We start from the raw sequence: 24,204 nt of genomic DNA, 5'->3' as shown, positions 1-24,204 counted from the left end.
TCTGATGAAGGCTGCTGCATAACAGCCGAAACGTCGAGAAACGTGGATAAACTAAAGTTTGCCAGAAGAGCAGTATTCAGCAACAAAATATGCCTGACAGTGTCAGTAACAATTTATACGTAAGTGTGTTATCAGCCACGTGCTTGCTGTAGTGAACTTTACACCGTGCTTTCTTACTGGTCTATGCTAAATAGTGTTGCCACACGTCCGAGACTTCGCTGACAAAGTAACTTTAAGCTAAACAAACAGGAGATTTGGTCGAGCAACATCAGACAACAAACCCAAGTATGCAAACAATGACTGTCGCCCCGCCGGCACTGACATTAAGTCAGAATTCGAGATCGCGTGTGAGTCCAACTACACAGGCTTGGTGGCAATGTTTTTAATTAGTCTAAATGTTGATGGCTTCGCTTGCCAACCAGGATGCACAAACCAAAGTATGAATTGTAATAATTATATTCATGCAGTCCCAAAGGGCGCTAATTTCAGAGCCTTTAAGTCTTTCTTGCTGGCGAGCACAATCCCAGACGTATTGAAAGCATTGGAGCATAAACTCGAAATTCACATGGCGTATCGTGAGCTGTCGACCTACTGCTCACTATTTAATGAGAAGTTTGAACGCTATTACATAATAACTTACGTCATACACTACCAACACTGTTTTGTGTTCAACGTACAATTTTACTTCTATACAAACACACTGAACAAAATGAAAGAAAAGGGTTTGAACTTTAACTATCACCCAGTGTCGACTGCTATACGTTGTATGTGTGGCAAAAATTCAAAAATCACAATGGAACAATTATCATTTGTTGTCTGGGACTGTTGCGTCACAATCAGTGGTGTTTTCGTTTGTTGTTGAAGTCTGGCAAATTTCATCGTACGTCGGTAAATTCGAAATGTCATATTCCGGTTTATCCTGAAAATATTGCAAATAAAATATTGAGAACTTTTTGCTCAAACATACAGGGATGTTGGAGCTGCAGGCAGGGTGTGTACACGCACTGTTTCGACCTGTAAGGTCTCATCAGTGCAGCTGTTGAAGTGGCACTGTGCTAGCTTCTACACTAGCAGGAACACTAATTTTCACTTTGTGGTACCGTTCCGGTCAACGTCGATCTGTTGGGTACCCTATACTGTGTACCAAAAAACAGAGACGAACCACTGTGGAGAGCACTATGACCAAACGGATCTACTTGGTAACCGATAGCGCTAAAGGAAAAAAAAACACCAATGCAATATATGTAGTTTATAACAGACAACCACACATTGTGTGATAGAATTTCCGAGAAATTTTAGATGAGACATAACCAAAATCATCTGCTTGCGTATTTTTTTAAATTCTTTTTTCTGCCCAGCATGCTTGCAAAACTTTTCTCATGCAGAATTGTCTTGGCCACGTGACGAATTGAAATTCCATGGCTGTTTCGTGTGCTACATTATAGAACTTGGGGAATGTCCCTGCTCAGCGTAAACTATCATACAGGTAAGCCGTTGAAACAGTAATAAAAACCACAACCAAACTGACGTATTTAAAAAACATCGGCGCATTTCGCCTCTTAAAAAGTGCCGAAGGGGGCTTTCCCCAAGGTGAGAATGTCCTACAACCCGTATTTTGTAACTGTTGTTCCCCCAACTTTACTTAAAATAACGTCTGATAGTTTAGTAATAAGCGCAGACGACTGCCCTAACAACCGGGGAGGTTGAAATTCGCCGCGTGTTCTGTCAACCACTAATTTATTACCAACCAAAAATAAGGACTTCTGAACAAGAGTTTTTACCTTCAATGATCTTACAGTTTATAGATATTGCAAGATTACGAATGTACGAATTTTATGTAGTACTGTAATAAGTTTTGTGGTAAAAATGGACAAAGCCGGAGTTTAACGTTGTTCGAACTAAAACATACTAAAAATAAGAACGTTTATGGTTGGAACAGCTTAAAAATGAGGATGGCAACTTGGGTACAGTGGGAATTACCTCCGAATCTGGTGGTGGCGCCATATACGTTAACGGTATATGTGATATCTGAATCTGCATTGGTCCGGGTTGGTACTGCGGCGGTAGGTCGTCAAAGACTGGGTTATTGTTCCTTACAGGTCGCCTGCGCCTTGATATCACGCACCGACAGCACATCACCATAAGACAGATGAACAAAATCGACCCCAGCCAGAAATCTATAAAAACGTATTTTTTATGATTTTTATGGTGGGTATTTTTGTCAAAAGTTTTCTTAAACCTGAACACGTTTTCAAACAAAAGTCGTCAGTTGCATAGAAAATATTTTTAATTTATCGTAAAGTTTACTTAGTATTGCAACAGTGTTTCCCAACCTGTGGGTCACCCGAAAGTTTAAATTTTTCTGTATTGTTTGTTACCTCAAAGTCACTCCCTGACTTCTATTCTAGGTGGCAAGAACTTTGTAAAATAAGAGAAAATTTCATAAAATCTTTCTACTTACACCATTGCTGCCACCAATCGACCCCTGGGGTGAAATGGCAACAGCCACTGGGTTGGGCATCGCAGCAGTATCCAATTTCCACTGCTGTGTCTGCGTTAATAGTAAACAGTTTGTCAGTCGTTCGTTTATTTTTCCCACTGCGAGAAAGTTAAAGAAAATTGCCCAAGGTGACACTTGTGCCAGAAATGCTATCTACAGCCAAATTTCTTGTATCACATAACAATTTATGACCAGCAGAACTAATTCGATCTGGTATACGTCATGCTACATAAACTTTAATGAAATAAAACTTGACATAACCAGACGATTTTTTTTAAAAAAAACAGGTTTTCTTTGGTTTTGACACGAGGTTGTTTGGCTTTGTATATTTAAATGTGAAGTTTTCATCTGTGTTACGCACAGAAGTGGCCTTGGAAAAGGGTCGATTTCAGGAAAACAAATATTAAATATTAAACATAATAAATTTGTTATCGTAACTTTATCGCAGTTTTAAGTAAGCAACGTGCTTATGCATAACCTGGATTAATGTATTGTTTACTTTGATCAAAGGCGAAGTAAAATATTTTGGTGCGTAAGTCTGAAAACTTATTACATATATTTAGAGTGAGTAGTCTGAAACTCACTTGCAGTGAGTAAGTCTGAAAACTCACAGCTACTAATAAACCTTGGGCTTTCATACTCATTACATATATTTAAAATACACAGCTGCCTAAAGTATAGTTTTCAAACAAATTTGATCAGTACGAAGTAAATTACACAAGATTTTTTCAACTCTCAGAAGTTTCCAAGCTTACCTTCGCAAATTTTTGTCTGGTTTTGTGCGGTTGTACAATTCCGTTTGTCTGTCTGAACATAACGAAGCCATAAAATTTACTTTGTCTCAAAACAAAAACAAGCAACAAGCTTATTGTATTAACCCCCATTTACTTTTATTTGCTTTTTAGAATATAAAGTGACGTACCTGAGCATAACTTGGCCCAAAAAATGCAAAAAACAGAGCAGACCAAATTATTGCCGACATTTTGCAAACCCTCCACGCTAGGGAATACTGTCAGCAACTTTAACGCATGAAGAAATGTTTTTCTGCGAGGCAGCAACTTTGCTTCACGCTTCAGTTGTTTATGACTCAGCAACTTTACATTGTCACGTACCAGTTTGCCTCATTTGCTTCATGGGAAAAAGGTGAAACGCGCAGGTTTGATATAAATGTATGCCTCGCGGTTAATCCGGAATTTCGCCTAATATGGACAAATCCAATCTAGATTAACCGCAGGCTAATAAAACTGTTCAAAGTACAAGCAAGCTGAAATGATTAAGATACGTCGTTGCGTGGGGTTTTAATGGTTGGAAATTACAAATGAACGACAGATAAGTGAACATTAGGCAATACAATAAGCAGCTGAGACGACACGGGAAAAGATGACGGAGCGAAACATGCTATCTGCGTAAAACCTCTTTGAAGAAAACTGTGCAAACTAATTATAGTTAAAACGTCATCGCAGCCGAGGCCACATACAATTATAGTTAGTGCGACACACTAAACAATCGCGCTTTCGATGAGACTTGAACTCACACCCCTCGGTGTTCCGGCCCTCAACAACGACACAAGTTAATGACCCTCGACAACAAATTAGAATACGCATGGCTGCGGGCGGAGGAAACCAACATATATGGCCAGGGTTACCATATCGTGCTTGCTTCTATGGTTGGTGTTTATTTTCGCGAGCAATGTCTTACGAAAACGGAAATACGAAAATGCCTATTTCTAAACATGTTGCGTTTCTGAACGGACTAGCCATCTTAAAAGAAAAAAATATCGTTACTTTACGCCACACAACGTCTCTTAAAATGCGGCACAGTTCGCCAATATATATCCATTTTGGAATTAAAACGCGCCGCGCTAATTTTTTTGTCTTGACCTATACAGTGACCCTGCAACTGGACGCAACTGCGTACGAAGAAAAACGCCTTTGTACAAAATTCGGGGAAAACAAACTTTGCGAATTAAAGTTGAGAGTCAGTGAACTTTTTGGTCGATTAATAAAACAACAAACTGCTGGGCACGTGAATCGGCAAGCGCCCAATTACAAAAGCGTAGAAAGAAGAAAGGGTATTTAATAAAGTGGAAACTGACCGCAGCGCACAGTTATTAAATCAATGCAACAGCATTAAAATTGTGCTACTTTTGCTGCCAGGCATACTACGATTTAAACAGGACTGCTCTTCTGGCATAAATTAACGTACTATATTTTTCCGGCGTTCAGTTCGTCATACTGCAAGACTTCTTTAGGGTTGTATATGGAAGACGAAACGCCAAACAAGTAAATACGTTAATTTGTGCCATGAGATCAACCTTGTTTAATCAGCATGAAAATGATTAAAAGAAAATAGTTCGCTGTAAAAAAACGGATCCACAAAAAACTACAATGTTATACTCGTTATTCGACTTCTACAGATACTTCAAAGCCGGGATTCGCTTCCCCTTTCTCGGCGTATTTTAGATATTCCTCCGGGATCCCTTGAGCTTCAACATCTTCGTAAGTGGGAAGTGCGTCAGCATAGTAAGTCACTTCCGGCAACTCCTGTTAATGCGTTTTATACACAAGAACACATATGTATTTAAGCAACAAACGGTTTCGCGACGAAATAATCACGTCAAATACACTTTTTATATGAAGTTCTTGGGTCAAAAATACTGGCCAATATTGCAAAAAACATTGGCATGCTTGATTTAACTCTGACGATGCAACAAAAACTTATGCCATCATCAGTTTAATACAATGGTGTTGTTGGTCTGACATCACATCTATCTGGAGCTGGAAGGAATGACGTCACAGCTATAGCTATATGAGGCTCGCGTTGGCTATATATGACGTTGTTATGTTATTTATGGTGGGATAGATATAAGGACACACGCGCATACAGTAGCTATTTGTGTTGTAACATACATGCATTGACAATCGTTTACCATAGAAGGTTGGGCGGCATGCATGACCTAGAAACACTTGTTTGTGTTTAAACCAACCATTTCGTTTGCTCGTCGTGGGTCGTCGACCGCTTCGGTTGAGTGATTTTGCTCCGCATCACGTGATTCTCCGCAACATTTGTTCCGGATGATTGGGAACACAGAAACGACGAGGATTATTGCTAGAATCATTCCCATCCAAAAATCTTGAAAGTGTGAAATAGGTTGTTTTAGATTAAAAAAGAGTAGATGTTTTTTCGAAGTGCTATTGCAGTCTGCTGCTTCGGCATGAGTAGCTTATTAGCTTTGGCTTTTCTATCGCGACAAGATAACTCCAAATTGTTCGCACCTTTTTTAAAAAATTCGCTCATTGTGAAATTTTACGAAGCCAAGCTATGATGACTATACAGGGGTGTTCACAATGAAAAAATCAATTTTTGTGATCGGTTAAAAAAGGAGGGCAAAGCAAATTTTAAAATAGAGATTGCGGGTTCTTTGCTTACACCACGTGTCCCACCAAGCGGTGTAGAAACAGCAGATTCCATTCACCAAGTCGTCACAACAATAAGCAACCTGTGTACCGTGATCTGAAACAACATGAGCATTTCTCTGTTGCAAACAATAGAGAAATGCACATTGATATTGAGGCAAAAGAGCCATGATATTTTTTACATATTTTTATCGCCATCTCCTCACCGCCTTGAGCTCCGGCTAATATGTTATGTTGGGTGTGGTGAGTGAGACTACATATACGCGGCAGTAACGCGAAGAACTCGTTGTGTATGAACCTTTAAGGTCTTACCAGTTATGTGCAACATATACCAGCTACACCGATGAGATCTTATATGTCGAAATAGGTCTATTACTGAAAATGGCTTCACTACCGAAATGCCTTTTTGGGCTCATTGCTATGCAGTAATGTACGGTTAAAATACTTCACTTTTGGCAGCACCCCAGTGTTAAAACGTAAGTGTTGAGATTACTAAACTTACGCATTACTCATTAACTGTAGTAATTTTATTACAAGTCGAGCCCAAGAAACTACAAGCAATACATACCTTCGCATGGGTATGATGAATTGCCCAAAAAGCACGTCAGGTCCGCCTGTACATAAAAACGTAATATGAGTTAGACGAAGTTAAAATTGTTGGCAGCAAGTGTATGTCTTGTAGTTATATCACCACAGCAAACGATTGGTTATCGATGTTTAGTTTGGTTTACGATGTTTGCTAAAACGTATCGACGTCACCTCGGTGTTCTCGAACAAGAAGACAAGACAGAAAGCAACGTGGAAAATGTTCATTTCGGGTTGGTGATAATTTAGCCTGAAAGTCCTTCTAGGCCTGTTTCATTACCAGACTCATAGCGTTAAACACTTTTACTGGTAATTTTGAGTAACTGCATATAAAGGCATAGAGTTATTACGTTTTTTGTGTCCAATACATGCACAAGCTATGAATTTGTAATGATCAGTGAGGTCCACATAGCTAAGCACTCCGTTTCTATCAGTAAGTACTGCAACTGGTGACTGAAGGCGGTCTTGTCTTGATTGAAAGTGAACTCCTTTAGCTTAAAATGTATTGTGAACACACTATCTATGCAAGTAATTCTACTGAACTGCGATAACGTGCCAATGCTGTGTCCTCTTACATGTATTCATACACATATATTGCCTTTTTCATTTAGGCGAACTTAGTATCCTTAACTCAATGATATATTTTTGGACCAACCTAAAACTCGTACCTCAATACACGGTTTATAAACTAAACGCATCAATGAAATTGTAATGCTTCATATTCCAGCGCAATACATGTTTCAGCAGGCTCTTAGCTGTATATGCGCGGCTTGTATTGTCCGTCGCCCATATAAAGCAAGGCATCTGCTTTTATGGCCACAATCACGAGGCTATTGACTCGATCTGTTATTTATTAACAAAACGGAAACCGACAACCATCCGATAAAACTAACATCAAATTATAACTAGGGCCAATTTCGTTGGTTGTTCGATTGTGGTCAAAGTATACACACTTAAAAAAATTCTTTAAGATGGGCGCATGGTTTTTGTGCCTACATTGAACTTGTGTATATTATAGCATTGAATTTTATCCATAGAATTAAACGCCCCAAGTATTTTGCACCATATTTTGCTTACAATTCAGACGCTAAATTATTTTTATGATATCTTTGTTTTTTTTTAGGTAACTTATGACATGCCTGAAAGATCGTCCAATTTTCAATTTCGCGAAAGTCTTCATTATGGTTACCTGGTGGTTTTATTTTGGAAAATTTGTACATGAACTTACGTGTGTTTCGTGAGGGTATTACAAAAATGACGTTTTGCAGAAACGAAAAGTGTTTAGCAGCAGCAATTTCAATGAATTTCGTACGCTGCTTGATTTTATTGATTAATATGACGTGTCCGTTGCATTTTCTCTCCTTCTTAAAAACACACAAACCAAACCAACCAAATTACCTTCAGATGAACTTACGCCGACGAACAAAAGCTGGCAACGATCAAATGCCCTTCGGCGTGGTAGTTGTTACACCCTGCAGGAATAAATTAGAGAGTTGTTTGGCTTTTTTTAATCGTGACCAGTGTCTACAAACCGCTGAAACATTAGGTTTAGTCAAAATAAACGAGCAGGTGGAAGAATACACAAGTAGAAAGCTTACAGTGTAAATCGATCAATAGTTTTGGTTAAAACGTAAGTTTTTTCCACAAAAACGGGGTTTCGAGATCAGTTTTTGTTTATTTGTGTGAAGTTTGTTGTTACTTGATGCAAAGTGCCCAAGTGTAAAAATGACGCTTACATGGTTTTGGTGGCGAGTGCTGGGATAGATACGGTCTTGTGATGTACTCACTAATAATCTTCATGAACAACTTACTATCCTTTAAATATGTCTAAATTTTCAAGCAGACAATTGCTCATAATGAACGTAGAAGAGTATTTGCAGAGGATTGCTTACAATGGTTCGCGTGAACCCAATCTGAAAAACTTGGGCGCAATTTCTCTTGCCCATAAGATAGCTGTGCCTTACACGAGCTTGGATATATTCGGAGGGGAACGTATTGTATTGGATCTTGAAACCATGTACAAAAAGGTGATTGTGAACAAGGGTGGTGGACTATGTTATGAGCTGAACTGGCTCTTCAAGTGGCTTCTGGAGCAGTTGGGATACAAAGTTCATTGTGGACAAGGAGCTTTTTATCGTCCAGAATTGGGAGAATTTACAGTGCCTTTTTACCACATGCTACCATTCGTAAGTAAAATACTTATTTTCAGCAATTAAAGTTCTTATACAAACCAGAATGAAAAAACTACGACATTTTGATGCCGCTAGGTTATGCTACAGAGCAACATGGGTCTTCATTATCGCCTACCTACTTTCTTTTCAATTTTCGTAATAATTTTGACGTGCTGTTTTAAACTTAATTGCAATGTTTTGCCCAACGTTACATCACTGATACCATATGCTATTTTTTTGCAGATAACCATCGATAAACAATATTACTTGTGCGACCCTGGTTGGGTAACGGTCGGGCCAATGAAAATCCAACACATGCATTTCCATGTTGAAACGCACGCTGTGTATCGCTCCCGTAATGTTCCTGGCTGGGGTAATTCTTGGTTTTTCGTCGAACGCCATAAGAAAACGGTTTTGGACAGCAAAGGTAAATTTTGTGTTATTAAAAGTAGTCTTGCTTTAAAAACATACTACAATAATTTTCTGGGACCAACCACTGTCACAAAAGTTCTTGGGTTTCTGTGAGTGGGTCTAACGTCCCAATTGGTGTATATATTATTAAAAAATATCCAACCTATTAAAATTGTAAAATTACAAATCATAACATTGAATGTTACAGAGCCGGAATGTTTTTTACATATTTCGATTTCGGTGGTTCCCCTTAAAAAGAGAGGGGTGTAAGACAAAATCGCAAATCGCGAGACATAATACACTTTGCATTTCGTCAATTACAATAAGTCAAAGAACAACATTACGTCATACTGTTTCAGGCAACGTCTTGAAGCAGGGACCAGCACAACCAGGGGTACCCACAGGTTATTGCAATGAGGAATGCTCCAAAGAAGAATCGTCCCACTGGAGTATGTTATTTCGGGTGTGCACAGAACCACAGTCATTGGATGACTTCAAGGAATGCAACGAAATGCACCAAGATAAGGAAGACGGCCTGTTTCGCACTAGCATGTTGATACATAGATTTGAAGCGAACTGTTTCGTAATGACCTTCGGTGAAGGTTACACTGTCAAGGAGATCATCGACCCGAATACTGACAAAATCTTGGCGGAAAAATCTCTGGAAAATGACGAGGAAGTCGTGAAAGTTTGCAGAGAGTTTTATAAATATGAAGTAAAACACAAAGTCAACTTTTTTAGCAGAAAAAAATTAAAAAAACAGCTCATTGCAAATTAGTGTCCTCTGGCCAGCATCACCCGCTGCGTGATAAAAGTACATAATTGTGTTGACTCAAAATAACTCACAAAGAGTGATTGGCGGTCAGCGTCAATGCGATATTTATTTAAAATTTCTCAGAAATGTTCAATTCGCCAAGACGGCATCGTCGGTTTCTTTGCTGAAAAAGGAAAGAAAACAAAGGCAAAGCTTAACGTTAACCCCTAGGTAAAATATACACAACAAGCGACAATAAAATCGATGAATTATCTCCAACTGTAAACAACCCTCAACAAAACCGTCGCATGCCGCCAAACAAGCCGATCAAAGAATGTGCTGAGGAAGGAAGAGGAAGGGGCGCCGTTACTCCAGAGTCATTGATTTTATTGTCGCTTGTTGCGTATATTTTGCCTAAGGGGTAACGTTATGCTTTGCTTATTTTTGTTTTTATTCGTTTTTAGCACAGAAACTGACGATGCCGCTCAAGGCGAATTTAATATTTCTGTGAAATTTTACATAGAAAATCGCTCTAACGCTGATCGTCAACCACTCTTTGTGAGTTATTTTTTATACCAGACAAGATAGGACAGAACCTTAGGTATCAACTATAGCAAATAGACTGATTTCTGTTATCTTAATGACATTTTTCTCTTAATTGACTTCACCGTTTGTTTCGCGGATAATAAACTGACCGACTAATGTGTCATTTTAATGTCATTAGAATGACACTATTATCTCGTGTTTTTTGTGTGTTAAAAACGATGGCAGTTTCTGTTTATTCTCAAAATTAATGTTTAAACCATGTTGACTTTAAGTGACAAACGATTTAAAATCCTCAAAAAAATAAAAGCGATATTTCTTTTGCGTGCCACAATGAAGCCCAGTCGGGTAACTAGAACCACAATATGAACTGCAAATAAAACGGCCTGGCGACATAACTCATCCAATCGGTTCATCCGTTGTGTTATTGATTAACAGGTGCCCGTAGGTAATATACACAGCAGCGCGATCATTAATAACCCTGTCCAGAAAACGTACTCACAGGAGCATAACGTAGATTGAAGGTTGTACTTCGAACGACGTTCAATTACCAACACAAATTCAGAAGGAACGGATAAAAACGAAAAAAAAAAACGATTTGGAACATTCACACTTAATACAAAACTTATAGAACTGCATAGCGACAACACGAAACGCCAGACCGTTTTTATTCGCCTTCCACAGACACCTCGAAGCCGGGATTCGATTCTCCCTTTTCGGCGTATTGCAGATATTCCTCCGGGATCCCTTGAGCTTCAACATCCTCGTAAGTGGGAAGTGCGTCAGCGTGGTACGTCACTTCCGGCAACTCCTGGTAAAATAAGGTTTGTGTTAAAAAAAGACGTATGTTTTCTAAATGGAAAAGTAGCAGGCCCAAGTTACTCTGTCAAATGGCCACATCAGTATATAAGATTTGGTAGGCCGTTTAAACTTGTGATACATATGTTTGAACTGCACATACACAATCGAGGGATTTTTTACGCGAGATAATGCGCCAACAACGCAAAAACATGTAGTCGACACATATAGAACAAAACTGCATTGATTTACCATCTCAGAACGCGGCGAAGGGCGGGCTGCAGTTGCGGTCCGTCTGTTTGGAGTGGGTCGACGTGTTGTAGGTTGTTGAGCTTTTGACATATGTCTGACGCAGATGAGACAACACAGAACAAAAATTGACACTCCCAAGATGACCCCGAACCAAACATCTAAAAACCATGTTTTATTGACATATATTAAGTACGTCTCCATAACAGACTTGTACAGTAAGATAGCTAAAAGCACTCGGCTTAAGAAAACGTTGGCTAAGGTGTTTTTCCACACCTAAGAATGAACTCGAATTATCATACTCCCGGAGTTTGGTGGCCTTTACGTTAGAATTGATATCGGCGCCATTCAATGCTTTTTTTTTGAACTCTAAGCAGACAAATTATTCCATCCAAGTGATTATATTATCTTTACAGGAAAAGGCAACCGCGGCAATCCCGACAAAGTTATTTAATAGTGTATGTGTTCCCTATACTTACACCATTCTGCCCACCAAACCAGTGTGTAACAGCAACCTCCCATATCGTCCTTACAGCAGTAGGCGTTCTGGGCTCCACTCTCTGTAACCCAAAAACAAACAGATAACCGATAACCATCGTTGTAAAGAGTATTGAGTTGACGCTGCAGACATGTTTAAAGTATTGCTTTGGTCCTAACGCGTCAGTGGCCGAATAAACAACTGTAGCATTTTGTCACTACGTCACTTTCGGCATGTATTTCTTAAAAATTTGTTTCTTAAAATTTGTCTGAGATAACTTACATTTTCCTATCCGTATCTTTGTGTCTGGTAGCGTATAATTTGTTAAAGAAATTGAGTATATATGTTTTTACAAGTGTACATGCAGAAGTCTCACCATCGCACGTTTCCTCCCAGATGCTGTTGCCTAGCTGACACTTCACCTCAACCGCCTGTTGTACAAGTTGAAAAATACAAGCTCATCTATAAATCGAACTACATAACCGCTTATTCAACTAACGTTGGGTTAAACTTAGTATATCATCCAGTGAAAATAATAATTTTACCTGAATGAGGTCGGCAAAAAAGACTAAAGTGCTCGCAAAAAATATCGCTTCTGTCATCTTTGCCGTTTGACTTTTCAACAGTTTTCCTACCAGGCCTAAATTCTTCTTCGCCGTATTGTAAAGCGGAACAAGATATAAGTAATGATATTTTTCAATAAGTTTCAAAACCAAACAAAATGTTTTTCTTTTTAGCGTAACGCGAAACTGTTCATCCGCAGTAAACCATGGGCAGAACTAATGGCGTTGTGCTTTGCACCGTTGTCCGGATTTAAAGTCAACACACTGTGTTTGCTAAGGGCATGTTTGCTTTTCAGTACAACATACTAGTTTTGCTTTATTGGAAAAGAGTCTTATGCAATTGTGTGTAAAGCAAACGTCATTTGTAATTACGACATTAAAGTACGTGGCAAATACAAAAAATAGGTAAACGAAGAGGACCTTGTGTATACACAATCTATGGAAAAAATACCGCATTAGCAAGGCTACGTCATAAAAAATTCGCGCAAATGCCCTGGAGCATATTTTGCAACAGGGGTTGTGCGTAAAAATGTGCGCTTCGGTGCAGTCACTTCACTCAACTTCACCGAGTGAAGTAACTGCACCCATCACTACACCCGGTGAAGTAACTTCACCGATCACTGTACTCGGTGAAGGGACTTCACCTTGTAAACTCACTCGGTGAAGTTACTTCACCCGAAGTTCCTGGTGTAGCCTGCGAGCACTTGTAACAACGTAGTGCACTAACCAATTAGGCCAAAGACGATCATTTAAAAACATTGTTTATGTACGACCCCCTTGGACGTGAATGTTGTTATCATGGCCAAATTCTGAAAAATTGGAATTAAGGACATTTGATTTAACTATTTAATGTTCTAATTATTACTAATGAATAGCATGAAATTTTAAATGACCTGAAATTCACAAACACCAATAGTACTATGGTAGCATGACATAATTGCAGATCATTTTGTTTCTTCTGTGGGTGTAACAGTGATATGGCATGTTGGCTCATGTCATACTGTAAACATGAAAACCAAGAGAACGGTTACAATTGTGGACCACTGGTTTTAAAAGTATGTTTCAGAGATAATAGTTTGTGACCACTTTTTGTGAAATTTTTAGTTTTGGTTATTTGTTATCTACACACAGAAAGCATGGAACTTCATGGAACGAAACAACTGCTATCCAAAGACCACATTGGATCATGCAATCAGTATCGGATAGATGCTGGAAATATTTTATTAAATAATTCTGGTCAACCATAAACTGTTTATGACTGTGTATAAAACATATGACAATATTAAATTTGACAAATTACTTTCTATTTAAGGAAAATGTGCATATAAACACTGATTTCTGTGACGTATGTTACACATGTCTCATAAAGTTTTCTCTTTAACATATCTTATTCTGTTTCAGATGTTAAAGAAATTTCAAACTGCTGTGTTGCCTGTAAGAGCACAGTTCCACCTGGCAATCGTAGGAAAAAGATATCCTGGGTAAAAAAATCATTTTGAAATTATAAATGCTACTCAAATATGTGTTTTTGACATGTTTGCACTGTCTGTTTTTATAATTCAAAACACATGCTGTTGTGGCAACACGCATGTTTTCCATGGCCTAGTTCTGACCACGCCGCATGTTTCCTGAAATTCAATACTGGAACACTAAACGCCCTCGTAGTAATTGTTCAGTCGCTCGACCTCTCTCGGCCCTGTTGTTATTCGCGCCATCGCGCTATAAACGTTCGCATGTTCTTTTAATAGTTAATTCGCTGTAATTCAGTCACGTGTTAAACGCGCTTGAAACAAATTAAACTTAAGCCACCTGGTAACTGCAATCGTGTGTTTCCATTAATAAAGAAGTCTGTTCACGGAGCTTTTAATTCAGTAGTCTATATCAGCAAGAACACGCAAACAGACTTTAGCTTTAGCAAAGCAGCGACTGGGGAATCCTATTGGTTTCTGCTTTTGTGTTCGTAGATTTCATGTGACTTTTGCGAGAGATGGACACACGTGATTTGTGCTCCAAACGCTTAAAAAGAACTATCTGTTGCTTTCCTTGCAAGAAATTTAAATGAACTTGATTTGCATTTGATATTGTTATGTTAGCTTCTTGGGAAATTTTATTAAATAAGCAATATGGGTTCAAGCAGTACGCAATCAAATCAGAGTACAGTGAAGTGACGTCAGCTGGTGGCGTGCATGTATGATAGGGGCAAGCAGTTTTCGGTGAAGTGACTGCACCGAGTGGAGTCACTGCACCGAGTGAAGTCACTGCACCGAGTGGGGTCACTGTACCGAGTGTAGTGACTGCACCGACGAGGTCACTGCATCGAGTGAAGTCACTGCACCGAGTGAAGTGACTGCACCGACGAGGTCACTGCACAGAGTAAAGTCACTGCACCGAGTGAAGTGACTGCACCGACGAGGTCACTGCACCGAGTAAAGTCACTGCACCGAGTGAAGTGACTGCACCGAGTGAAGTGACTGCACCGACGAGGTCACTACACCGAGTAAAGTCACTGCACCGAGTGAAGTGCATCGAAAACACGGCTCAAGTGAAGTAATTTTACCGAGGTGAACATTTTCACCCACAAGTCCGTCTCATATTTTGGGATGTTTAGAAAGCCATGAGTTGCGGTCTGTGCACAAATATGTCATGATTTTTTGCAGGCTACATAGCCTGTTGACACCCTGTGACGTGATATTTGAACACGCAAATTTAAACCTTCTGATATAATAACTGCGCAAATTGTCTCATTTGTCCAATGATTGTCTCATTTGTTAAATTATGTCGACGACCAAGGTTTCCAGCTTTTTGCCTCGATTTTGAAACTGTCGGGTAAGCAAAAGGGCACAGATACGCATGAACAATTCCCAGAAACGCCTGGTGGTTTTGTCACGCCGCTTAGAACACACACGCACGATATGCCAGAGCCAGGTTATTTTGAAGAAACGGGTATCGACACCCAAGTAGATGGCCTTTTTGATTAAGCTATAGCTTTGAGGTCAGTCACAGTAAATTTACCACAAGATAAATGTTTTAACTGCAAATTTACTCGTTCTGTTTGTGTTGAGGTATTTTTAACGATATTGTCAACTTGCGTGGCGTGGGTAACTTTATTAAAAATTAAACTTCCAGACAAGCCGCATAATGTGTTGCACCTACGAAAACGCTTAGTTTCTATTAAATTATCTCGAAGTCGTCGCGCTTGCAGTCAGTCGGATAATTACACATGCCGCCTTCAATACTATTGAGCAAAAGCTTAAATATCTACTGAACATATTTAATTGCAGACCTGTTACCTCGTTGGTTGTGATATCTTTTTAATGTAATTGTACTATTTTGACAAAAATTTAACTTTTTGTTTCATTTTTCTACACTATTTTTAATTCAGTGACAAATTTAAACTAACCGAAATGCAAATCTTTGTCGCAAAGACATCCTATTTTCTTTTGCATTAAGCCTGTGTTCATAATGAATGTGGACGAGTATCTTCAGAGGATTGCTTACAATGGTTCGCGAGAACCTAATCTGAAAAACTTGGGTGCAATTTCTCTTGCCCATAAGATAGCTGTGCCCTATACGAGCTTGGATATGTTTGGAGGAGATCGTATTGTATTGGATCTTGAAACCATGTACAAGAAGATAGTTGTCAACAGAAGCGGCGCAATGTGCTATGAACTGAACTGGCTCTTCAAGTGGCTTCTGGAACAACTGGGATACACAGTTCATTGTGGACAAGGGGAATTCTTTCATCCTGGCTGGGGTTGCTACACACCACCCTATTCTCACATGTTTCCATTTGTAAGTCTACCCAACATACTTTTGCAATTTAAAGGAACATAACTTCAGGTTTTGTCAATCTTCAATACTTCAATACATGCATTTTACACTGAAAATGATTGTATAGTACAACAACGTCTGTATCATGAAATTCTCGACTATTGCATTTTGTTTTTATTAAAACAATTAGTTTTCATTACAGATATATGTTGATGGGGAATATTACTTTTGCGACCCTGGTGGACCTGTTGTAGGCCCCATGAAAATTCAACACATGCACCCACATGTTGAAACTCATGCAATGTACAGATCACGAAACATCCCGGGACAAGACAGTTTTCATTTTTACATCGAACGACACAAGAAAACAGTTCTAGACAGTAAAGGTTCAAATCAGTTTTTTTAAGCATAACTGAAACAAGTTTTTTTTGTTAAGCATGACTGATTTCAAATATTGAAAAATTGGGATCTTAACCAAAGGGCCGGGGATGCTGGCCTGGCTATTAACTGTGCCTTTTACATCAAGTATGAATGGCGAATTTTTTTTGTGTTAAATTGAAAATGTTACAAGTAAATATTTGTATTGTGCAGGCCAAATTATTAAACAAGGTCCAGCGCCTCCCGGGCCATCGACTGGTTACTGCAATGAGAAATGTGCTAAAGAGGAATCGGACCATTGGAGTCCACTTTTTCGCATGACCACAAAACCGACGAAACTAGGGGATTATAACAAATGCAATGATCAGTATCATGATGAAAAGAATGGAGATTTCCAGACACAGATTTTATTGCACCGTTATGAGCCGAAACGTCTCATTAAAACGCTTGGACACGATTATGTCATCAAAGAAAGCATAGACCCTAATACTGACAAAATCGTGGTGGAGAAAGTTATGGAAAGTGATGAAGAAATCGTCAACGTTTGTAAGGAATTGTATAAATATGAAGTGAGACACAAGGTCAACTTTTTTAGTGAAATGAAAAAGCGTACGGGCCACACTCAAAATTTTAGCACTTAAGTTTAATTTAGGAACTCCCTTTAGTGTATTTATAATGCTATCTTGTATGGTTTCAGTTTGTTCGTACATGGTGCTTAGCCAATTGTGAAAAACACACCACAGTGTACTCTGCCTCAAGTAACTGAATATGAAACATTTGTATTTACTTCGTTCGACCTCATTGATTTCAACATAGTCTTTTATTACAAGTGGTTCTGTATGCTTTACTGATTTTAATACAATCCTGCGTTTACTAATGTACTATTTGTTTATTGTCAACAAATGAGTTTAATGGGCTTAGTTTGTGTTGTGTTATAGTAAACACAGTTATATTTATATAAGATAACAACCTGAACACCCTATGTCAACAATCGCTCAAACTCTAAAACAATAATCTGGACTCTAAACTATTGTAATCTGTTGGGCCGCCCTTTTACATGCCTTGCCGACGTCTTTGACCGGTGCTTTGTATATGTAACGAATTGCATTTACTAGTGTTTTGGTGGAGGTGGGTGTGATTCCACCCATTCTGTGGTAATTCCACTCATTCTGTTACTTGTGGTTTCGCTTGGACTGTTGCCGTACGTTTGTGCCATCTTTGTTAAAATATTGTTATACCTGATTGGTGTCAGATACACGGAGATGAAAGAAGAACGCGCACAAAAACGCTACAGTGTAAAACCTGATAAGCCAACTTACACATACAGCAGTTATTCCAATCAAGTTTGTGGTGTTTAAATAATTAGGGTAAGAGGCCACCTAACTTGCAGAAATAATTTAATTAAAGGCCGCTTATTTCTAATAAAGTGAGTTTCTCCGGAGGGAAATGCCCATTTCATACTCCTTGTCTTGTCACAACAGCAAGTAAAAAAGGAACCAGTGATGCATGAACGTCATTTTAGGGTTGAATGAGCACGGATGCATTGGTTGGTTGTCACGGATGCAAGGTGAATTTGGGCAGTTTTTAAAGGCCCTAAAATACCAAAAAGAGGAAAATAACTTTGCGAAATTTTTTTCGGGATATCTCCAGTTCAATGGTGCCGGGCCTTTAATTGGTTAAAAAGTGGGCGAACAAATCAGAAAGAAGTTAAGGCTGCATTATTGAAGAGAAATTAATCGTTAAAGTCAGGTTACACACTTGGCCTATTTGTCCACATCGGACCCCTCCCTTGTAAGTCAACATTTGCCGTTCTTTAATTGTGATTAGTCTTTTTATGCGGGGGGGAGAAATACAGGTTTCACAATTTTTTTCCAATCGTGCTCGACCAGCTCTGGTTAAAATGCCCAATCGTTGGTGGTTTTGTGAATAGTCCATCTCTCGCTTCTACATTTTGTTTAATTTTTTTTGCTGGAGTAGTGCTTTAGCTTTACCTCCCTTTTTGGCCCCCTGGTTACAAAGTCAAAAGCAACAAAAATGTATTTGGGTTTCATACCCAATCATCTGTGGTTGCATGTAAAGCCCTTCTTTTCTCCATGCAAATCTATCAAAGTTAGACACAAAGGACCAAAAGCCTTTACAAAATCTTGCTGTGTAGATGGTCCCATGCAGCCACAATACTAGTTTTAAAGATTATTAAAAGACACAAGTTGTATTAATGCAGCTGACATGTATTAATGCAGCTGAAAAACATGTAACATAGGTAGAAAAAAATATCAATTTATGTTGTCATTTTTTTCTAAAACTAGAAAAAAGCCTAACTTCTGTCACAAACTTAAAAAGTACCACACTAAGCATTGTTTTTTAACTTATTGGTCAGATACTTAATTGCAAAAACTATTCATAATTGTAAACAAAACGCAGTAATGCATTAAGAAAGTTTCTTTGTTCATTTGTTCACCATCTTTATTATTTTCATTTTTTGATTTTGCCAAGACAGCAATTGTTATGAACTTTCAGATTCACTTGAATTCTCATCAGAATCATAACTGACCAACCCAGTCAGGAGCGGTTTCTTGTTGGCCATTTTTTCAGTGTCATTTATCATAACATTATGGCCTTTGTTGTCGTTTGAATCAGACATAGATTCGCTGTTACCCAGAGACTTTTTTTCACCACCATCAGACACAGCAGTAGTGATTTTCCGCTTAATTCCAGATTGCAATAATTTGACCTGTTTGTTACTTGACTTTTTGGGAGGAACAGTCAGGGATTTTGGAACATTTTCTGCAACCTCTTTTGATTCGATTGTCCTCACAGTTCTTACAGCAGCACGGAAATCATTCAACTCCTTTTCCACTGCGTCTTTCTTCTGCTTTTCAAGTTTCGAGGCCTGATCAGACACCATGTCAAGGAACTCTGCTTCGGTTTTATCAATTCCCCTGAACTGGTTTTTGAACTTGATACTTTCCTCAAATTCGCTTTGTTTTTTGTCTTTCTGTTCCTGCAAGCGGTCGTACAACGATCTTGGATCGTAAGCTTCATCTGGCTCTGGTGCTTCAACAGGATCTTCCGCTTTTCTAACTTTTTCCCATTCTTCTTGGCGAACGCGACGCTTTTCAGCAATTTCGGATTCACTTACGAACTTATTCATGTTTGGTAAAGTATGTTTACCCAGTCGTTATCATACATTATTCGTTAAATAAAGTAAAATAGCTAACAAGCCAAAAACAGATATAAAATGGGGAAACACCATTAGGTAGTTTTGTTTAGCAATAAGATTTTTATTGTTATTCCTGCTTAATTTTCAAGATGTTCTTGTGGACACCGCTGGCGCTGGGTCTGCTTAAAAAGCATTTCAATTTTAAAACTTGCAATAGCTTTGTAATAGCATTACCTTTTTTGGTAGGGATTCTTCGCTTTTATGTTTTCGTGATATGTGAAGACAAATACCGTAATTATATTTCGTAAAAATGTTTTGATTTAAACAAACAGTTGTAGTTTTGAGTGATAAACTTCTGGTGACAACAAGATTGTTGTGCATAGAATGCGCGAGATTTCTATTGCCGGTTCCAGGATAATGTTAAGAAAAAGGGTAAAATTGAAAGCTGCGTAATTGACAAACTGGAAACCCGTGCTAGTGGTCACGTTACGTAGTTAGTTGCAAGCGAACGCGATAGGGTAAAGTTGATTATCAATAAATTCCTAAATAGAGACTTTTTCTAATTTACCACATTCAATTGTTACTACAATATATTTTAAATGTAGTTTTATTACTTTTAAGATTTAGGGTGAAACTATGGCTTCTCGGTCAGTAAGACTCCTCGTGCATCACGTGCCTAAGCATTCCGAAGCTTCAATTGTTGCAAAGTTTTCGGAAAGTTTGGTTGATATTCTTCAACGTGAGCACGTCGGCTCAGTTCTGTCGGCAAACGAAGTGAAAGTATCCTGTAGGCTCAGCAACAACAGACTAGTTCTCTCGGCGCCAACTGAAGGCGAGAATTCAAGTACTGAGTCCTACAGTTGTGGTATATTGGCCAGGCCTCCGTTTTGTCCAATCAAACAACTTGATGAGGAACAACTTCTCAACTTGTCCCCACAAACTCGGTTGCGCGGCGTCAATGTTGGGGTTGCATTGTTGTTAGAAAGTGCTGACAACAATATATTACTCACAAGAAGGGCACCAAACATGCGCACTTTTCCCAATGTGTGGGTGCCACCTGGTGGACATATTGACCCTGATGAAACCTTTGAGCAAGCAGCATTCCGCGAGACACATGAAGAAATAGGAATTGCATTAGATTCGACCATACTTGTTTCCCAATCTAAGCTATTGGGTTTGTGGGAGTCTGTCTACCCTCCTTGGTTAAACACTGGTCTTCCAAAACGACACCATGTTGTTGCCTATCTATATGTCAAAGGAAAACAATCAACAAAAGAAATTAACTCCAAAATTAACTTGCAGCAAAGTGAGGTTGATTGCTCGGTGTGGTTGTGCCCTTGTCGTGTCAGGAGGATTGTCCAGTCTGATGCACAGTTCAATTTGAGTCAGCATTGTGAAAATTGCTGCACTGGAAGGCACACTCCTGATGATAATAGTTTGGTCGGCGCAGTTGTAGATGGTGATAAAACACACGAAACTGATCACATTCCATTTTCGCCGATGCTAAATATGATCAAAGACAATAAACATGAGAGGGTAAGCACTGGCACAAAGTTCGCACTTAAACTGTGGCTCGAGAAGTTCTGCAGGTACGAAAAATAGCTGTTTTGTCCCAAAACAAATTTGTGTTTTAAAACCGTGTGTTAAGATTCATAATTAGTTTTATTGGCAAACTTTAGTTTTTTAATTTCTTTCTTTGCAGCAGTTTTGTGTGTTGAAGCTATAAGTGAAAATGTAGGTAAAGTGAAACAAGTGTAATTATCAGAAGTCATGATCTTTACATACTTGAACACATTTTTACCTCCTGTAGACATGTCCTATTACTGCCTGCTTCCTGTAGTTGTCATAACATTGATATATGTACAATGTACTGAGTGGAAAAAATTGTTGTGTGTCAATTGCTTCACTACCTGATGCAATATTGCAAGTTTTCAGCATGTGCCCTTCAACATTCATTTATTCTGACCAACATTGTTTTGAAATCTTCTTTCATGTTCTCATTTTATGGTCGTAAATTTTAACTTAACTGGAAATTTTTAGTGTTACTTTGTAGTTTTTTTGTTTGTAACTGTGATTTTATTAATGTTGTATTTTATGTGTTGGTACCAAAGCCTGTTGTCTTGCTTGTGAAAGTATGTAATTACACAGTAGCCAGCCACAGAAACTTACATTGTTCTTTACAGTTTAGCTCACATAATAACAAATTGCCCGTTATTGTCAGATTGTTTGTTGACATTAAGTAGCCGAGCTGTTAAACAATAGATCGCCGTAGCAAATCATGAACAACATAACAGCTTCACAGTTATATATTTTTTTAATTATTCAGTTGTGAACATTTGTTGACATATTCATTTGTATTTGAAAACCCCTGCTGTTGTTATTGTTCTTTCAAATTTTTCCCCTTTTCTAGGTGTACAAATTTATTATTGTTTTGCTTTAAGTAAGTTACCACCATGACAAGGTGGGCCAGGAATGGGATAACTGTTAAAAAAGTTCCTCACCAAGCTTCAAAGTGGAATGACTTTAAAAATACAGCAAAACCAAATGGTAAACCAGCATAACAATCATTTTGTTAAAGTACAGTCATGTGATAATTGAATGCAAGACTAGTCATTCAAACAAACTGATCAGTATTTTTGTTGACTCATTTTTGCATTGCCAGGTAAGAAAGGAGGTCCAACACTGGAACAATTGCAGTTGGAAACTGCCCAAGATTTAGCCGTTAAAAAAGACAAACGAAGAGAAAATCGTCGGGTCAAACGAATACGAAACAAGGAAGCATCCAAGGTTGTTAGATAGTTGTTACAACCATAACTGTCATCATAAACTTCAAATGGTCTTGAAAGTTGCTTAATTTATTGCACATGGTTGCTATATCCATCTGCACTGTCTTGAGTCCATTGTAATAATAGGGGTGTTCGCGTTCAAAGCAATGAACAGTGCCCAAACAAATAGGTTGTACGTTTGATTGGTTATTCAGTAAAACACCAGTATTTTTGCCAATTCCAACAATTATTGATTCATGTTTTGAAAAGCTGAACATGTCCATTTGATGACAAATGGTTACTTGTCACTCTTTTATTGTTTATTGAACAAATTAAGGGGTTATTCCAGCTGTTTTCATAATATAACAGGTAAGTACCCCAAACAAATTCATACATACAAAATATCATACCCTCTCACAACTTACCAGGTTTTTGGTCTATAGGTTTGCTTCCACTGTCGTATGCCTGGTCATGGCATGGCTGATTGTCCCATGATGAAGGATGACGTAGAACAGGGAGTTGATATCTGCTTTAAATGTGGATCAACTGAACATAGATCAAGTGTCTGCACGGCTAAAGTTGCCAGAGGTGCATGCCGTCAGTGGTTGTTTGATTATTTATTTGTGTTTTGTTTAGTTACATGTCTTTGGTAGTAATTTGGTTGTGTAATTGAGTAGAATAATAAGTGTGTATATCAGGAATCATGGCAGTACAGTATGTAATTAATTATGTAAAGAAAATTATGCTGTCCAGATAACTGTTTGTTGAAGATGTCTTCATTTTGCCTAAAAGTATTGTCCATGTCATTCCACTAACAATGTTACGCTTCTTTAACAGGGAAGGAATTTGTTTTTGCAAAATGTTTTGTATGTGGAGAAACTGGCCACCTTTCCAAGTCCTGCCCCGATAACCCCAGGGGTTTGTACCCTGACGGGGGCTCTTGCCAACTTTGTGGGTCAGTTGAACATTACAAAAAGGACTGCCCCGACCGACGGGTCAAAGGTGAGGTAACTGTTTACCGGATGCCACGAGTTGCCATGGGAACCAACACACACAACAAATCCCATGTCAGTATCGATGACGAGATGAGTTTGTATGAAGATATTATTCCACCAAAACAACCTGCCAGGAGGAAAAAGAAGATTGTATTTTTTTGAGTTTATGTCTCATTGATTTTGTGTCAAATAGTTGTGGGTGGTCACAAAGCACTGGGGATATTATGCCTTGTGTGAATTGAAGGCAAAGTCGGGCGACTAAATACAAAAGAAGAGAAAATACAGTTTTGTTTATATGAGTGTCTTCAGAGTGCATGAACGCAGCCAATTAGACATCAGTAGTTGGCTTTACATATTTTTCTTTAATGAAAGCGACGACGGTTTATTGTATTTTGTCACATCGTCTCCAGCGCCACTTGGTTATTCACCAATACGAGCTCCCTACTTCTTTTTCGACGAAAGTATTTTGAAATGTACATAATAAGTGAACCTAATATTCGGGTTATAACAGCAAGTCGACTACTTTGATGTAGAAAACACGACCAGAAGCGCTTAATAAATCAACGCAGACAGACTCACACAATCTGCTGGTATGTCATGATGTGGGTGCTTCAGTTTCATGCAAATAAGTTTTCAAAATGGCCAAACTTCTCGGAAGACGTCAAAG

General features: G+C 38.6%; 6 protein-coding genes across 6 annotated transcripts; 4 read left to right on the top strand and 2 right to left on the bottom strand.

Moving 5' to 3' along the window:
- Positions 1–560: 560 nt before the first annotated feature.
- Positions 561–3,563, bottom strand: LOC145895085 (uncharacterized). Its single transcript, XM_082983836.1, has 5 exons — positions 3,423–3,563; positions 3,256–3,307; positions 2,462–2,551; positions 1,981–2,177; positions 561–919 (listed from the first exon to the last, which is right to left on the bottom strand). Exons 1-5 carry the CDS (start codon positions 3,480–3,482, stop codon positions 806–808), a joined length of 513 nt encoding a protein of 170 aa, XP_082839962.1. The 5' UTR covers positions 3,483–3,563; the 3' UTR covers positions 561–805.
- Positions 3,564–8,357: 4,794 nt separating this feature from the next.
- Positions 8,358–9,861, top strand: LOC145895434 (arylamine N-acetyltransferase, liver isozyme-like). The gene is made up of 3 exons (XM_082984240.1): positions 8,358–8,687; positions 8,916–9,099; positions 9,443–9,861. The coding sequence occupies exons 1-3, from the start codon at positions 8,358–8,360 to the stop codon at positions 9,859–9,861; spliced, it is 933 nt and encodes a 310-aa protein (XP_082840366.1).
- Positions 9,862–15,930: 6,069 nt separating this feature from the next.
- On the top strand, positions 15,931–17,637 carry LOC145895182 (arylamine N-acetyltransferase, liver isozyme-like). The gene is made up of 3 exons (XM_082983952.1): positions 15,931–16,260; positions 16,442–16,625; positions 16,831–17,637. The coding sequence occupies exons 1-3, from the start codon at positions 15,931–15,933 to the stop codon at positions 17,256–17,258; spliced, it is 942 nt and encodes a 313-aa protein (XP_082840078.1). The 3' UTR covers positions 17,259–17,637.
- A 1,321-nt stretch (positions 17,638–18,958) lies between these two features.
- Positions 18,959–19,826, bottom strand: LOC145894006 (PSME3-interacting protein-like). Its single transcript, XM_082982435.1, has one exon. It carries the CDS (start codon positions 19,766–19,768, stop codon positions 19,121–19,123), a length of 648 nt encoding a protein of 215 aa, XP_082838561.1. The 5' UTR covers positions 19,769–19,826; the 3' UTR covers positions 18,959–19,120.
- Positions 19,827–20,400: 574 nt separating this feature from the next.
- Positions 20,401–21,379, top strand: LOC145894004 (m7GpppN-mRNA hydrolase NUDT17-like). Its single transcript, XM_082982433.1, has one exon. It carries the CDS (start codon positions 20,414–20,416, stop codon positions 21,377–21,379), a length of 966 nt encoding a protein of 321 aa, XP_082838559.1. The 5' UTR covers positions 20,401–20,413.
- Positions 21,380–22,186: 807 nt separating this feature from the next.
- LOC145894005 (zinc finger CCHC domain-containing protein 9-like) lies at positions 22,187–23,819 on the top strand. Its single transcript, XM_082982434.1, has 4 exons — positions 22,187–22,324; positions 22,440–22,564; positions 22,986–23,130; positions 23,380–23,819. Exons 1-4 carry the CDS (start codon positions 22,231–22,233, stop codon positions 23,697–23,699), a joined length of 684 nt encoding a protein of 227 aa, XP_082838560.1. The 5' UTR covers positions 22,187–22,230; the 3' UTR covers positions 23,700–23,819.
- The last annotated feature ends 385 nt before the right edge of the window (positions 23,820–24,204 follow it).

Source organism: Ascidia mentula, chromosome 3, assembly GCF_947561715.1.
Source record: "Ascidia mentula chromosome 3, kaAscMent1.1, whole genome shotgun sequence".
In the NCBI taxonomy this organism is placed as follows: Eukaryota; Metazoa; Chordata; class Ascidiacea; order Phlebobranchia; family Ascidiidae; genus Ascidia; species Ascidia mentula.
The sequence above is the reverse complement of the archived record's forward strand: the minus strand, read 5'-3'. Positions and strand labels throughout refer to the sequence as shown.